The sequence below is a fragment of the Cebidichthys violaceus genome, unplaced genomic scaffold (assembly GCF_023349555.1).
Source record: "Cebidichthys violaceus isolate CVI_PGR_0920_01 unplaced genomic scaffold, fCebVio1.0.p SCAF_13, whole genome shotgun sequence".
NCBI classification, from domain to species: domain Eukaryota; kingdom Metazoa; phylum Chordata; class Actinopteri; order Perciformes; family Stichaeidae; genus Cebidichthys; species Cebidichthys violaceus.
This window is the reverse complement of record NW_027176296.1, coordinates 9146173-9163389: the sequence shown is the minus strand read 5'-3', so window position 1 is coordinate 9163389 and position 17217 is coordinate 9146173. Positions and strand designations below refer to the sequence as shown.

The 17217-nt window shown below is 40.3% G+C and overlaps 1 protein-coding gene across 1 annotated transcript; it reads right to left on the bottom strand.

Annotated features, from left to right (window-relative positions):
* Nucleotides 1–601: 601 nt before the first annotated feature.
* Nucleotides 602–16356, bottom strand: LOC137870420 (transmembrane protein 125). The gene is made up of 3 exons (XM_068707669.1): nucleotides 16102–16356; nucleotides 9538–10903; nucleotides 602–5547 (listed from the first exon to the last, which is right to left on the bottom strand). Exon 3 carries the CDS (start codon nucleotides 5165–5167, stop codon nucleotides 4469–4471), a length of 699 nt encoding a protein of 232 aa, XP_068563770.1. The 5' UTR covers nucleotides 5168–5547; nucleotides 9538–10903; nucleotides 16102–16356; the 3' UTR covers nucleotides 602–4468.
* Nucleotides 16357–17217: the final 861 nt, after the last annotated feature.

The window sequence follows — 17217 nt, the reverse complement described above, 5'->3', positions numbered from 1 at the left end:
TGTTTGTAAGAGTAATTTTTATATGTAGTTACTAACTAGACTGTTTCACCAAATGATGATAGATACGATACTTCTCTGAAATGTAGCATATCAACAATTTGACTTAAGACAGATCTGCTTTGAGCTATCTATAAATATTTAACTCCATCTCGTATACAGGGAGTTTGATTACAAACAATACATTTCAGATTTAACATAATACATAATTAAAAGTTGTTGTTTTTTTAAAGTTAAGGAGCTCTAAAGCAGTTTTGATGCATTGAAGTGGAATGCAGGTATACTCCGAAATTTGGGGGAAACTTAAATTAAAGATTGATACCGCTCTCATGTTTTGTACGCTAAACATGAAACAGCAGTTTGCTGAGCTTTGCATAAAGACTGGAAACTGGTCTTTAAACTGGTAGCTTGATTCTTTCCAAAGATAACTAAATCCAATCCACAATTAGGAAAGATATAGCTATAGGTAAGTCAAACGGTCATACCGGTGCAGATCAGATCACTTAAAAAACATACATTGATGTAGAGGGTTGGTAATGTTTTTCAAAAACCTTTTTTGTTATATTTGTTATATTTGTTTCAATAAATCAAGCAAAAACCAGAATGTTTTGTGCATGTAAACATGTTGTCGACACCAGCTTTAATTCAACGTGAAAGTTTATGAATTTACCAAGACGATACCTTTAGCAGATCAATGACAGCAAAACCAAAACTGAGCGTTAACACTTGAAAGCATTAGAAATGACAAAATATGTCATAAGTATACTGTGATGCAAGTAGAAGAGAGAGAGAGAGAGAGAGAGAGTGGTGCTAGTCTATACCAGCCCCACCAGGCCGCTGCCTTGTGCATTGTGCCTTCAGTTTGCTGTCCGTCATCACTCCAACAATGTTTAACTGTGTGACCCCTTTTGTCTCAAGGCAATAGGCTGTGCGTATGTGGAGACAGATAAAGAGGCGTGACTGACTCTCTCTCACACACACACACACACACACACACACACACACACACACACACACACACACACTCACTATGAGACACAATGCAGGACCTTCTCTGCGGCTCTTCTTTAAGGCGTGAGGAAATGTGAGGAATAACTGAAAGGCTTTGGAAACATTTTACAAACACAAATGACCTTCAATTGCCATCACTGTGCACAGTTTCTCTTAATAGTGTATCTCTTTGCTTTGAAAGTGAATGTTTCTACACTTCTGGAAACAAATGAGACTCAATAATAACAATGCAGCATTGTCAGCATACTGTAAATTCACATAATTTAGTGAAAGACGATGAAGCATATTGACAACCCAGCTCAAACTTTGCAAGTGCATTGAAATTCTATGACTGGCCATGTGGATGTAATGGATTTAATTTCACAGATTTTTCCTGCACCCAACAGTTATTTCTCCTTTTCTGCTTTTTCAGAAATGATGATGGCCTGATGTCTTAGCCAATAATACATCTGATGAATCAGAATTGCTAGGTCTACAATTGTCAGCCCCAACTACAGCCTCATGCGTAAATGAACAAAAAAATGTGTAAACCAATGAGTCATATTTAGAGACGTGGACTGAGATTCTTCAACTTGATCCAAATCAAAATAATCATCCTTTCTTTCTCTTGAAGTGCTTCAGGGCTTTAAATAAATTGATGTTACTCTCACTAAAAACACACCAATTTAACTTAGAGTCAAAGGAATTGTGCTGCTGACTCATCCTCTTACTCTTTCTGTAAATGTTGCCCTGGTTTCGATTTTGTAAAACTATCTTGTAAAAGGACTCAAGTTTTGTATGTCACATTTTCCCAAAATGACAAATGGGAAAATTGCAACAATCCTTCATTTTTGCCAGCTTGCTTAAAGCTACACTAATTACTGACGAACCATATCACCATCTTAACCTCTTGTGGCAAATGTGTTAGCAAACACAGCAACTGCATAGATTCAGTAGTTCAGTTTTATGTCATCTTATTTATTTTATGTCCCCTTAAAACTTAAAAATGCACCAGGACTATCTCCAACATCACAAAAAGCCTAACATTTAAAGCTTGAAAACCTGTACCCTACTGTAGCTCGTACTCATTAGCTCACTTGCTAGCTTGTACTATATACCATTGGACAAGGTCAGGTTTTGACCAAATACTTAAATAATTAGAGGGTTGTCTTGTAAATGGAGGGTTGACGGTTCGATCTTTGGCTGGGATGTGTTCTGAGTCGAAGTGACCTTGAGCAAGACACTGTCCCCCTAGTGGCTCCTGGGGCGCCTGTCATGGGCAGCCCACTGCTCCCTGATACAGGGATGGGTCAAATGCAGAGACAAATTTGCCCCTTAATGGGATAAATATAGTATAATAAAAAATAAAAAAAATACTCTTCGCCTTTCGAAAATGCCAACTCTTTATAAAAATGATTATACACTTTAGGAAATACACATAATTCTTTTCTTAGATGACTGCTGCTTGTGTGCGCCCAATTGAGCCATGTGAACCTGTAACTCTTTAGAAACACGTCTTTCTGAAGTAGAAAGAATTGACAGTGACAAGTCCAAACTGTCTTTATGAACCTCCTTCCCTAAACATTCAGCGGGCTCATTGGCATGTAGAGTTTGGATTATAAATATAAGTCCAGTTGCTAATCATGGTGCTTTTAGCTCTAATTTGGTATCCACCAAAAGAAAGTATTTGGCTCTTTAGCTATCAAGATGCTAGTTCATTAGCTACTTTGTTGTTTGCCCTTTGGTGGTGGGTAAGTGGTGTACAGTGGGGTTTAACAAAACTTTTTTGCTGAAAATGTTTGCCAACATGGATTGATGAGAGCAATGAGACTCATGAATGGTCATTCATAGCAATGAATGACCATTATACTTTGCACAAAGTAAATTCACAAAAATAAATGAAAGCAGGTTTGAAGAAAACAAGATTAATACTGTGTTGATGCACAAAAACACAAAGTATCCGTACATTCTTAAGTGCTGTGATATAATTCTTCAACAATCATATTGTCTTGTATCATGTGTTCAGGCAGCTAAATGTTACAGTGAAGTTTCGACCACGTCTGTCACAAACAGCATAGCCCTGTGCTACTGCATGTGTAATGGTAAATTATTATTTTTCTGAAGAAAGAAATGAGATCACAGGGAGAAGTCATTCCAATGAGCTGGAGTTTAGCTTTACTGAGCTATTGACCATCCTCAAATCCCTGAAATTTGTCAGCTGATTATTTTCCTATCTTCATGTGAACATGGACTGAGTGAGGGCAGTGCATGAATCATCAAGACATTTTCAAAAGATGTTTTTTTTATATACTTATGTTGTCTCATCTATCACTCATTCACTTATTCCGCAGTTCACATTTTAGCCTTTCAGCTGGTGCTCTTATCCATATTATCTTACAATGACTGAGTAGGTAGTGGTGTGTGGCCAATGGACACTTTTACAGGATACGTATTATAACAGATCATGAATGTGTGACAGTCCAATTTGTAGATGATTACTCTAATCGTTCTCTTGTGTCAACTTTGACAAGGTTTCTGTCTCTTCATCTGTGTAGTCTCACAACTTTTTGTATGAACAGCATTTGTGTAGAAGAGCTTTATACAAACCAAATTACCATTTTATTGTAGGCTCACACTACAGGCCTTTCTGTTCAATTTCTGACAGCTGCACCAATCTGATAACAATACAATATTTCACTTCTGTTTTTTAAAACCAACACTCCTCCCTTTAGTTTAAGAAGTTTCAGATTGCTTTTCATAACTGAATCTCCTTAAATACCACTTGAATCAACTTCTATAAAACTTATTTTTCATTGGTGTCCTGCATACGAACAGTCTCTCTGCCAAACTGCCACAGGCAACACAATTTTTGCATTTGTCCAATGTGAATGGTAAGATAATTAGCCTAATAACAAATAAGATTTACAGAACTTGAATAAAATGCCATTCATGTGAAAAATAAATGCCACAGCATCTGAATTTGTAACTGGTCACATGTTGAGAAAGAAATCAAAATTAGGGAATTTTCATTTGTATTCTGAGCATAGCCATTTAGTAATTCTTCAATGTTTTACTCTTCGATCCTTTCATCCTGGCTCTGAGATTTGATCGCTTAATGCAAGAAGATATTTAAAAATCAGCTAACTGGTCACATGTTGAGAAAGAAATCAAAATTAGGGCATTTTCATTTGTATTCTGAGCATAGCCATTTAGTAATTCTTCAATGTTTTACTCTTCGATCCTTTCATCCTGGCTCTGAGATTTGATCGCTTAATGCAAGAAGATATTTAAAAATCAGCTAATTTTGCCTCACACAGAGTCTAATCAGCTTGTGACAAAGCTGAAGCATGTAAAGGATGAATCTTGTTTTAATCATTCTGCTTGTAATATTTTGGCATAAAGCCTGCTATGATTTAGTTGAGGCTAAATGTTCTGACATAAAGCGCATGGTGCCAAAATACAGTCTTAGTGTGGTTACATCTCATATGAGATTAGCCAGACTGGAGGTAGTCTCTCTGCGAGCCTGACGGTCCATGTGTCCAGAAACAGTGAAGATATTCAAAACCCGGTCCACCAACCTTCGTCCGTGCCTTGTCCTCTCAAGCAGGACAACCACAACAGAGTATATTCCAACACCCACAACTGCAGCCCCCCCTCCAGCTAGCAAAACCACTCCAGAGATGTACATGTCATTAAGGGCTTGGCCAGGCTTTGGCATGTGATTAGCCAATGCCAGGTGTAGTAGAACCCCTCCACAAATCAACAATGACAGCCCTGTAATCAAAACCACAAGCAGGTCAGATAAACCACCGCTTTTTAGCATATTGATCCGCTGTCGGCTTCGAATGCAATTCATGTCCTGCACAGCCGAGCTGAGCAGTTGTTTGAGCAGGACCCCGAGGGCTAGCAGGCAGAGGGCCGTGCCTGCGCCCAGCCGCCATTCACTGGAGACGCTGGTGGTGGTGGAGAGAAGGCCGACCCCGCCCAGCCCGCAGCCCAGGATTAGAAGTACAGCCACACAGTAGCAGAGCAAAGACTTCCCAGGATCTCTGAACCACCACAGCTCCACCTGTTCCTCCAGGATGCTGTGCTGAATCCGTAGTGGGTCTGCTGGACCATTTGAAACCAGTTCAGGGCCTCTCGGGCTTCTCAGGGGGGCAAAGTTTTCTAGTTCAGGCATCCTGATGCCACTCCCAGCCTGCTCAATGAGGTTGCCTCAACCACAACAAAGACGACAGAATCCACCTAACAATCCTTTCAGGTCTTATTTCATTCAGTTGGCGGCAAATGTGCAGACAAAATAAATGTAATCAACCAAATGCACTAAAACACTTGACTGAGCTCAGCGTATTGTAGTGTTTTATCCACCCAAGTCTGCATTCAAAGGTTCCACAACATCGGTTTAGGTCGCTTGGTCCCGTGTGAATGAAAATCCTTACAGCTCACACTAACTGGATACAGAAGTGGATCCAAATCGTCCTTACAGCTTCAATATCCAGAGCAAAGAATCCAAACATCCGCAGAATTTCCAGTTTGGTTTTGCAGGGCGGCAGCAGTCACCTGAAGAAGACAGATGGAGATGTATCAGGGTTTGTGCAGTGTGTGATTCCACTTGCCATGTACACAATTTACAGCAGTTTTATTTGCTCATTGGTGCCCTCTCCGCCAATTGTTGTGTAACTTTGCTAATCCATAAGCGTATTGCCCAAAGTAAGTTAATTAGCTCACTACGTATAAAATGTATTTATTGAAATGTCACTATGAATTGTAACAGCAGGGTGTAATACATTTAAACAATTCAAAATGTATCACATAACATGAAATAGTGCACTTTACAAAAAATCGTGTTGATCTTGAGTTGACTGTATGACTGACCAGTACATATATTCTACAATAAATGACAGCACAGAAACGGACGCTGGTTTCCCATCCTTCATTCCTAAACTCAGCACCACGCACAGTTTAGGGATTGCCTAACAAGCCAGTTTCAGCAGCTGAGCTCAGTTACGTCAAGGTACACAGAGGCTGGTTTTACATGAGCACTAAAAGGTGGACTTTAAACCCTCTTTGTTCCGACCATTCATGTGCTCTTTGAACAAAGAAATGCAAGTTTAACATTGTTTGTTTTGCAAACCATGTTCTGAACAAGCCAAGTTAAATTGTAACTTCACCTACTAAAAATCCTGTTTGCACTAATGTCCTGTGGTTTCAGTTAACCTGTTGTGTTGAAGTGCATCCACCGGGTTTGTTCAGAACACATTTGCATGACTTGGTGTGGTTACAGGTGGGTGCTATAGGGCATCCATGTGACCACAGCCAACAGTGATGCAGGGCGTGGTGAGACATGCGAAAGATGTCACTGAAACAGTACCATTCAGCTTGGTGTTAATGTACTCTTTAAAAATATTTTTTGTGTATCTTTGCAGTATTTAAAATGGATAACAATCCATCACACCAAAGATGCACACACACTTAAACACACACACACATACACACACAAACAAATAAACGCACGTACACACAGTTTCTCTGACGATCCAAACTTGCTGTTTTGACAGTGTAAAAACTAAGTGTGCTGACACTGGCAACCTTTTCTATCTCTCATTATCACTATGCTAATGAGTTGCCACTACAGAGGTGGCAGGATAAAACAAGCATCAGCTGCTGATAGAATAAATAATGCCCATCCACACACAGAATCAAACAGCTAATGCACAAATGTAAATTTTGGTTCTCTCATCCTCCCAAACACACACACCCACACTAGCTCACCCGATGAATCCCCCCATTTGTATCTTAAGCCAAGTTCATCTTTCTCCCTAATATGTGTGCATATTCTGATACTGAACTGAACTGTTTGTTCATATATGTTTTACCACATATCTGTTAAAGAGTCATTATACCTGCAAACCTCATTATTTTCTAATATGTTCTTTTCTATTCCCACTTGTCTCTTCCTTCAGTCTTTACCTTACCTCAGCATATTTAATCTCTACTGTAGTTCGTAACATCATCACACCCCCATAACACAATCATGTAAACATATAAAGTACACACACACACACACACACACCCTCAAGGTTATGGCTTTCGACAGCTTGTCTTTTCAAACCTGTCAGCGGCTTTATTTCTATTAAAGTCAGCAGTGTGTGGCCCAGGCCCACATGCCCCAACACAGGCTGACAGGAGATACAGCTTGTCCTCACCGGCCGTCAATATTGCTAACACAAACACCGATCTACAAAATAAAATGAATATGTCAATCTGAACAGGCAGAACCTGATCTCACATTTAAACTAGAATATTTAATTTTGCTTCTTTTTTTAACCTTTGGCACTTCTAGAAAGCAGTTAAAATGTGGTGACAGAAACACATTTCCATCAGATTTATCCAGCCTGTTTAGAAAAGACTATAAACTAAATGCAAGATAACATTTGTTATTAGCGTGGAGAGGTATGGCCTTGTGCTGAGGCAGAGCGGTAACACTGTGACACAGGGCAATATGAGGTGCATATTTCTAAGGTGTGAAATGAAGAGCGAGTTAATTACAGCAGAGGAGGGGTGTTTATTGGCAACATGCTGTTCTGGAAGCTTTTCACATCCTGTATCTGATGGATGATAGTTTGTGTGAGTGTCTGCTTGTGTGTGTGTGTGTGTGTGTGTGTGTGTGTGTGTGTGTGTGTGTGTGTGTGTGTGTGTGTGCGTGCGTGTGTGTAAGTGTGTGTGTGTGTGTGTGAGTGAGTGTCTGCTTGTGTGTGAGTGTTTTGCAAGAGTGAACAGTTGTAAATGAATAGTAAAAGGTGAAGTGTATGTTTGTGTTAGCATGTGTATTTATTTTCTTATGATGTGCTAGTGTATATTTCACACAGAAAGACAGAGATGACGGTGTGTGTGTGTGTGTGTGTTGACTCACTAATTAATCCCAGCTGGTTTGAGCTCAGTGTCACTGACAGGTAGCACCACAGAAATAGCACAGTAATTGAGGTGTGTGTCTGTATTTTTTTGTGTCTGAGGTTGAGGCGCCAAAGGTGTTAAGGTGACAAAAAAACAATATATGTGATACTCCACCACTATCCACCCACTTGTCTTATTAAAGGTTTGATAATACCACCTCCCTTCATACTGTTTATGAAAGATAAATTTCCGTTTTATTAGCTAGCTCAAAGTAAAGTGAAGCACGGACACAACCAGGTGATGGAGCGAGAGGCGATGGCATGCAACAAAGATCATAAGATGAAATTGAACCCTTAACGACACTTGTATATCTTACTCCATGATGTGCTTCTCACTCTGCTCCCCATAGAAATGTACACACACAAAACTGCTGGACTGTGTCTCCCTTTCCTCTTTTATCATGTATATGACCTCTAGACTCTGTCATTTGAGCCGTGTCATAAATGCCTCATAAATATCTTTACAAAAGCACTGACTAACTGCTTTACTCTCCATTGGCCTCCTTTTAAGTACAAGAAAACAGGTAAAGAGACAAAAACAACTTACAAAACTCCTCATGACTTTGTTTTTCAAAGATACCACAGCGTTCTGGTCATTGGGAATTAAAGTCGCTAAAGGCCCCTGTGCACTGTGTGATTTTGGGTAGACAATCATGAGAGAACCTACACAGACCTAGACAGAAAATAAGTTGGTGGTACTCTGGCAAAGATGGAAACCTTGTGAAGCTGTACAGTTGGATGACGCAAAGGATATATATTTTTCTCAATTTACATCATAGCATTACGATTTACCACCAATCATAGCACAACCCGACATGTCTCAAATTGATAGTGTACCGTGTGCCTTATTAGATCCATATCCCCCTAAACCTACACGATTGTTGTTGCTGCACACTCTAAAGGCGCCTTTATTCTAGAGGAAACATTTCAGTCCTCTACACCTGTGCATCAAAAACCTCCTGTATATTACATCTATTGATGAATCTTTACACCTTAGCTGTGAATTTTCACACAACTACCACAATGCTCTTTGCATATCCATAAATACGGATCCACTGATATGCTATGTTAGCGCATCGGAAACAGTAGCACATCCACCGAAAAGCAACATTATTGATCCCCTTTATCTTTTCTTTTGGGAGTATAATATGGGAGTTTTGGATTGACACCCCAGACTCTTGCAAAATCAAAGGGAAAACTTCAATGAATTTGACAGTTACCTACTCATGAAAAAACGATGGTTATATCAGCACATTTTACTGTCTAAAGTATCTCACAGAGGCTGTTGAGATCACCAGCGATGATTAACACAAATTATTTGAAACGAATGCTCTTTCTGAAGAAAAGCCTAAATGCGTTTCTTTTAATTGACAAGAATAATATGTGTGTGCTGGCGCTCAACCCTGCAGTCGAAACGAAAAGGACTGAAGACACGCAAACTGTCCAAACATTCTCTGTTATGCTAATGCACTGAGAGTAATGATGAAAAATCCCAAATAATTCTCTTCCTGTGTCTGCCTCCTTTAGGTTTTCAGCCTGCAAGGTCACCAGAGGAGCTGTGCTTTGGAGTAAATACACTATACTGCACTCCAATTACCTGGGAAGCATTGGGACTCCGGTATTCCCCCCTCTGTTATGTCAGCCTGCTGAAATCATTTCACTGGCCATTAGTGTCTCATTTTATTGCTGATGCGTGGTTCTTTTAAAATTTCTTGAATGGCATCATATGCTAATCCAAATGCCGGTCAGCAGACAAGGTTAGAAGACGGCAAAAACATCCAGCGAAAGTTGAGTAGCCAAAATCTTGCTTCTAGTCAGAAGAATGAAACTGAAAATGCCTTGACACAAAGTCCATGTTGGGACTAGGTAGCAGAGGTGTAATGAACAACGTTGCAGCTTAAGGTATGATTGCACAACCAAGGACGCTCTGACTTGAGTCCCACATGTATCTCCTCATTGCTCTCAGGAAATTGCTTCTTCTGCTCTATTCAAGTGTGGGAAGCACAATGAAAAAATAAAAAAAAAATCCCTCCCACGTGTTAATTTGTCAGTAAAAATGGTAATAATGAAAAAAAAATGTGGGGCTCTGAGTGAAACTTAAACTACACTTTTGACTGAGGAGTGCTTTCCTTCAGCGTTTTTAGATCAGTCTTCTTGTGGTTTCTTGTTTCTTTTAAATGATGTTTGTTATATTTAAAATGTTGCCAATGTTCGCATCTTCTCTCCACACAAACATAGAGCCAGTTATCTCTGCCAAATAATCAAAGCAACAATATGTCAGGCACAATTTGGGGGGTTTTGAAATTCCTGCTGTGGGCTGAAGGGGAGTCCATGGGAGACTGGGCGATGTGTTGCCGTGGTGCCAAAGCAATACGTTCTTCCTCTGTCCTTCCTGCCCCCTCCCCCCCCTCCCCCACGCACACTCACACACCACCCCCACTGTCCTCTAGTCAGGCGTTGATTCTCTTAGCATCCCCACGGGCCAGGAGAAGGGTCAGGGTTGGCTCCATCTGTCTATGTGATGGGCATTGGTGCCAAGCGCCACAGGGGCTGGAGGGAGAGGAAAGAAAGCTTGTGTTGAGTAGGAGGGTAACGGATGTTTCTGAGCTGTCATCTGGGACTCTGATGGGGCAAAGGCTGAGGCTGAAGCTGGGGCTGGAGAGAGGGAAGGGGCTGAGGGAGTGTGATAGGGATAAGGGGTTTAGAGGTGAGGGGGCTGAGGATGGAGGGATAGGCTCGGGGCTAGGGATAGTGCTGATACTTCACTGCTGTTCTTTGGTTTGCAAATGGGGCTGGCAAAGAGAAATTATGCTGAATAGGGTCTTTTTCCAGACTTGTCTTCTCTACAGTCACAATGGACAGCAGAGGCACCCGCGGAGGCTCCCTCTGACCGGAAACAGTGAGGAGACAATGGCCGAGTCAGTGTCACTGCCCTCGCTCTGTCAGGGATCACAAGGGAAAACCTAAGACAGAAAAAGGGAGAAAGAAAGACCTTAACATCAGCTGCACATTCTTTACAGTAAATTCACCTTTGGTTCAGCTTTGCAGGGCTTACCTATTGTCCTCCCCTGTTCTGCCAATGGCTTACAATTTATATCCCTCCAACAGAAATTGCATCACTTTGTTCAAATCTCAAAGATGTTTCATCTCTAGAAACTATTTGTCTTTTATTGGAGCCACCCAAACACAGCAATATGGCTTTAGACAACACACATTGCATGGATTGCCATGCAATTTTGTACAGACATTCATGGCCCCCAAAAACAGAGGATGTAACATAATGATTTTGACGATTCCCTGACATTTCTTTTACTGCCACTATGAGGTTGACGTTTGTGGTTTTGAGTGAAATGTCTGGACAACTATGGGATAATTGACGAGAAATTTGATAATGACATTCATGTTCCTCTCAGGATGGATTATAATCACTTTGGATGTCCTCTGACTAACTTTATCAAGCAGCATCATCAAGTTACAATTATTTTTTTATACTTTATGATCAAATTTAAACAAATGCCATTCCCATCAGCCTCAGCTGTAGTTTGTGTTGGGTGCTAATAAGGCAATATTAGCATGTTAACAAGCTAAACTAAAATGGTTAACAAGGTAGGCATTATACCTGCATCGGCATTGCCATTGTGAGCATGTTAGCATGCTGCACACTAGCCTGGCTGTACACTCTTAATCTTAACGGTCATAGACATTGCTGAAGACATTCAATTCTCCCTCTGACTTCTGGCTCCTCTCAGATGGTTTAATTCCACCCTTTCTGAGCGAGCTCATTTCTCAGCTTATGGTACAGCATTACCCCAAACGGTATGACCAGCCAAGACTTGTCCCCCTCTGACACCTTATCCACACACAAACAGGCCCACGCTCATCTCTATCGCGCCCCCACCTTCCTTATCTCCCCAGCCTTCCACACCTTCTGTACTTTGTTCTACCTCTCTCCTCTCCTCCTCGGTCTCACCACCTCCTTTATCTGCTAACCTATTATCTTTCTGCTGTCTGCTCTGGCGTTTTGGTGTCGGAGAGAGAGATGTGTGCATAGGGTCAGGGGGATTACTTGTCTTTGCCACATATCCCCCTCTGGCTCCAGGTAATGCTGCCTGAGTCAAAGCCTCTGTGGCATCCAAGCACATACAAATACACAGTGTGCTGTACCTGTTTTCATGCTGTGATGTTTACATTGTTTTCTCAGAGAGACTGTGGTGTCATTACCCCCTCATCTCCTCTTGTGTCTACTCGCCATTATTCCCAGCAGTATAAATCCACGTATTCATCTACCTACAAAGTTATTCAGTATTGTTAAACCCCAACCATAAACTGTTTATAAGAAGGACAACTCCCAGACTGGACAACGGCGTAGAAGCAACCTGTAAATCATAAGGTAGCCATCCCTTCTCCTGCTTTATTGTCCATTTTACTCTAAATGGGAGCATACTTTACAAAATGAACATCATGCTGTATTTAAGAAGACCAGAGGAGTTGCCCCCAGCTGGCTAATAGAAAGAAAGCAGTTCTGCATTGGCTTCACCTTTTAGACACGAAGGTTGCTGCCTGCTCTCAACACAAACACACATTAACACTATAGACCCAGATAAACAAAACATTATTCATGAAAGTGTGCAGAAAGCATTTTCAATTGGTTATCTAATATGAAATTTGACTTTTTTTATGGAGCTTGCTCCTCTCAGTAGTGGTGCACACTGCTGTTGACAAAATTGTAGCCCAGCCCAGTCCAGTTTAGCATGCAGGCTTTGGGTCACATTCAGCCTCTTTACTATGGCAGGAGCCAAATGGGGCTCTTATGTGCTGGGCCCAACTCAAAATGGCTTGAATTTCTGCTTCCTTCAAATAGTCTCCATTACCAAACTACGGCAAATAAATGCTGATTTGTTCTTTTTGGGAAGTTTGAGGAAATTAACTGAATGGTGTGCATTATGGCTAAGCTGTGTCGGTCCCTGCCATGGAGGAGTGACTGTTGATTATGAAAAAAGAAAAGGAAAACCTCTGAGCAGCCAGTTGTTCTCCTCTGTCGTGCACAGCTGCAATATTAAAACGCTAATCAAATCACCAATTAACATGCTGGTCCCCTTCTGCTTCACTGCTGCTGACGATGGGAAAGAGGCTGCCTTCTTTTTTTTCCACTACTTTTTAGCCCTCCTCCCTTCCTCTTGTGGGTTCAGAGGTGATATTCAGCATATTCTAATTTGATATTGGCTGTCTAGCGATAATGATTGTAACGAATGAGATGGCTGGTTCAATGTCTGGCTGTCTATCTTATTTGTTGACTGCCTGAAGTGACATCTCTTTACTGCAGCAGCACCTTAGTTTGAGAAAGTAGTGGTTTGGTATTTTCAACCACATGGATTGCCATGAAATTGTGTACAGACATTCATGTTCCCTGGAGAATAAAGCCTACTGACTTTGACGATCCCGCTTTTATTTTATTTTCTCTAGCACTACCATGACATTTGTAGTGGTAAGTGAAATAAATTCTTAATTTGTTTTCTCAGAGAGACTGTGGTGTCATTACCCCCTCATCTCCTCTTGTGTCTACTCGCCATTATTCCCAGCAGTATAAATCCACGTATTCATCTACCTACAAAGTTATTCAGTATTGTTAAACCCCAACCATAAACTGTTTATAAGAAGGACAACTCCCAGACTGGACAACATCATGAAAGCAACCTGTAAATCATAAGGTAGCCATCTCTTCTCCTGCTTTATTGTCCATTTTACTCTAAATGGGAGCATACTTTACAAAATGAACATCATGCTGTATTTAAGAAGACCAGAGGAGTTGCCCCCAGCTGGCTAATAGAAAGAAAGCAGTTCTGCATTGGCTTCACCTGCAATTGAATAGATTGCCATGAAATTTGATTACCACAAAGTATATTTTGTAATAATTTTGGGACTTGTTTGCTTTCTTGCAGTGAGCTGACTGAGAAGATGGATACCACTCTCATGTCTACGATGCTAAAGCCAGCAGCTGATTAGTTTTGCTTAGCATAAAGTCAGGAAACAAGGGGAAACAGCTAGCTTGGCTCAGTCCAAAGGTAACAGAATCTGCCTACCAACACATCTAAAGCTCACTAATTAACACTTTAGGTGAAAAAATCAATTCCCTGTTTTACAGGGGGTTATGTGCCAGACTATTACTTGGCCTAGACCTGTAACCTCCAGGTTGCCTAGCAACTAGTCCCAGTAGTAAGAAATAATCCAGCCAAATACCTAGAACAACTAAGGACTTTGTCTCTACTTTGTGATTAGTGCTAATTAGCAAATGTTAGGATGCTCCCAAGCTAAACTAAGAAAGTAAACATGGTCAACATTATACATGTTAAACATCAACATATCATTGTGAATCCATATTAGCATGCTAATGTTAGCATTTATCTTAGGACAGCCTCGCAAAGCGTGTCTTGTCATGAAACATTTCGGTTTAAAATCATAATTAGCACTTTGAGAGAGAATAACTCTCTTCCACACAAACATGTCTCGGCCAATGTCTATACCAAGTCTCAACATATTGAATTAGTTGAATTGAATTGATTATGAATAGAGGTGGATACATTGTAGGCCGAGGGACAGAGGTGGACAGTCGGTACAGCTGCTTTTGAAAACACACTACATGCCTGACTCTGTATCTGCTGACTATGAAACAAAACGCCTCTCAGGATATTTAAGATTCTGTCCTACTGTCTACTCCACTCTTTGTCTGGCATCGATATCACACACTCACACACAAACACACAGCTCACCTACAGAGCTCTCATATAACTCCTCCACTTTGCCCAGTCACACACACTCCCCAATTCACTTTGTTTTCCTCCTCCTGTTCTTTCATCCAGCGCTCTGTGTTGACTCCAGGCTCTTTTCTAATCACATGTATCACATGTTGTTTTCAGCCAGACTAGTTTTTAAGTGTTTGATCTGTAAAGTATATTTGGTGTAGAGACTGACCTGTCAGGATTAATCTTTGGTCTTTAGATTAGTTACAACATATTTATGCGAGCAAGGCGTCACAGGGGGTCGTGCATGGAGGGTGTATTGATCCGTTCCAAAGGCAATAACTTGAATAGAGTATTGATACCACATCCTCCCTTTGTGGCTTATGAATTTTCCACAATGGAGAAAAAGTGAACCCAGAGTACTCGACAGTAGCCAGTGATTTGATGATCTACAGTGCTACACACTATTATGTGCACTTGATAACTGTGGGCCATCCTGAAGGTGCAAAGGTTAGGGTGTGATACAATGTCAACATGTTTTACTTCCTTGTTTTTAATGTGGACGCAATTGTCAACTCATTCGTTCGGGAAAGTCCAGAACACACTAATGTTATATTGCTACTACTGGGGGAAAAGTTTCACCATAACCCAGTTCGCTCATATAATTCTGTTTTAATTAAGAATAGATGTGTTTAGGTGCTTCTGAATATACAGTATTGTTTGCTAATGCATTAATTCATTATGCTTTATAATTCAGTTGCAGGTTAGAACATTACAGTGAGTTGTTTGTAAAATATGGATTTTGTCACAATTGTATCGATATTGTAGGCTTCCAGCAAGTCCTCACAAGCAACAGAAATTGCTTTTCATCTCAAAACTTTGGATGACTTTGAAGATATGTGAAGTTTTATGTAGTAAGACATTGATAAAAATTAAAATTAAAAAGAACACTAATAATACAACATGACAAAATAAATACTAAAACATCAGTCAATTATAGATTAAATATATAGAACAAAATAAAATAAACAAACATACCCTTTGCCTTTAATTTAAAAAGACAAAAAAGAGAGAATATAAAGACACCAACATACTGGGCTGTAGGTAAACAAATGTATGTTTTTAGTGACCTTTAGTTATTACAAATATTACAGCATTTCACAATAACGTTTGCATCTATACATTTTTATTGAATATCACCACGTGATATTCAATAAAATCCATGTTCAGTAAAAACTCATTAGGTTATTTAGTGCCAAATAGGCTCAATATATTCTTATAATTCACTAGGCTAATAACAATAACTTAAATTTGTACCCAAAAATAAGTTTAAAATAAAAATAAAGAAAACGACTGGATACAATTAAAAGGTGTTTGATTAGAAAAAGTTGTAACGGGGCAGTTCCTGTCTTTCTGTATCTTACCTGCACACAGCTGCGCACACTCGGTCTCTTTAATGGTGCCGATCAATTTCGTTTTAAAACCTAATGTCCCACCCTGTGTCCTCCACGGTTGCAAAGTCTCAGTACCACCAATCGTCGCATGCCTGCGTGCCTTCACCCTTTTCGGATCAAAGTGTCCAGAGTAGCCTATTGCGAAAGGAGCAGATGAAGGTGCTCCGTTTCCTGCCTCTGCTTCTCTGAAGTCTTTCGGTCTCTCTGCCTCTCCACTGGACTCTCTGACTTTCCCCGTTTAATGCAGGTGTGGCCGCGCACGGCGGCAGGGGACGTCGATGGGAGGGAACAGAGAGTCGGTGGATCGACCTCCGCGCCGTGTGGAACCGCAGCACATGACACGGGGTGTGACAGCTCTTATAAATACAAGCCACACTGTAATTGTGATATCAGCCGATGAGCTGCAGGCATTGTCCTTTTTTTATAGAACAGAAGTGGTTTAACCCATTCAGTCTCTAAGGAGGAAAAAAACCACCGTGCAATAACGCCTAGTATTGATTAATTGATATGGTTTGAATAAAGTCAGAATTAGTTGTTCTGCTATTTGTCACTTCAAAGAAAGAAAGCTCATTCTTGACTTTGGAAACAATATCAGTAGCTCTTCTAGAGCTTTTGATATATTACATGATCATCTTCAGCAGATGGAGTTTGTCCCGTTGTCATGAAATTGTAGATGTTAAAATCTAAATGTTTAAGCATTTTAAGAGAGTTGTATTGTCAACTGTATTCCTGTATGTCCTCCTATGTGGTATAACTTGTAGCCTATTTAAACCTTTGTGTTTCCAAAACTGACCAGCCTTATTATTATAGATTGATTAAAATATGTATGCCAACTTTATTCCAACTCCAACCAAGATGTTTAACATTCTAGAATTCTATTTGATGATTTTGTAGACATTTTTGCTACTTTGCTTCGTTAGCACAAGTCTTTGAGAGGACATGAGTTGCAGAATGGAGGGGCTGCAATTTATTTGATTTGATTCTTATTTGGATCTCTTTAAGTGAATTTAGAACACTTCTGACTCTTCCGGACGGTGTTTTAAGGTTTTAAAGAAAATGCATGGGGGAAGTAGTGAGCATACGACT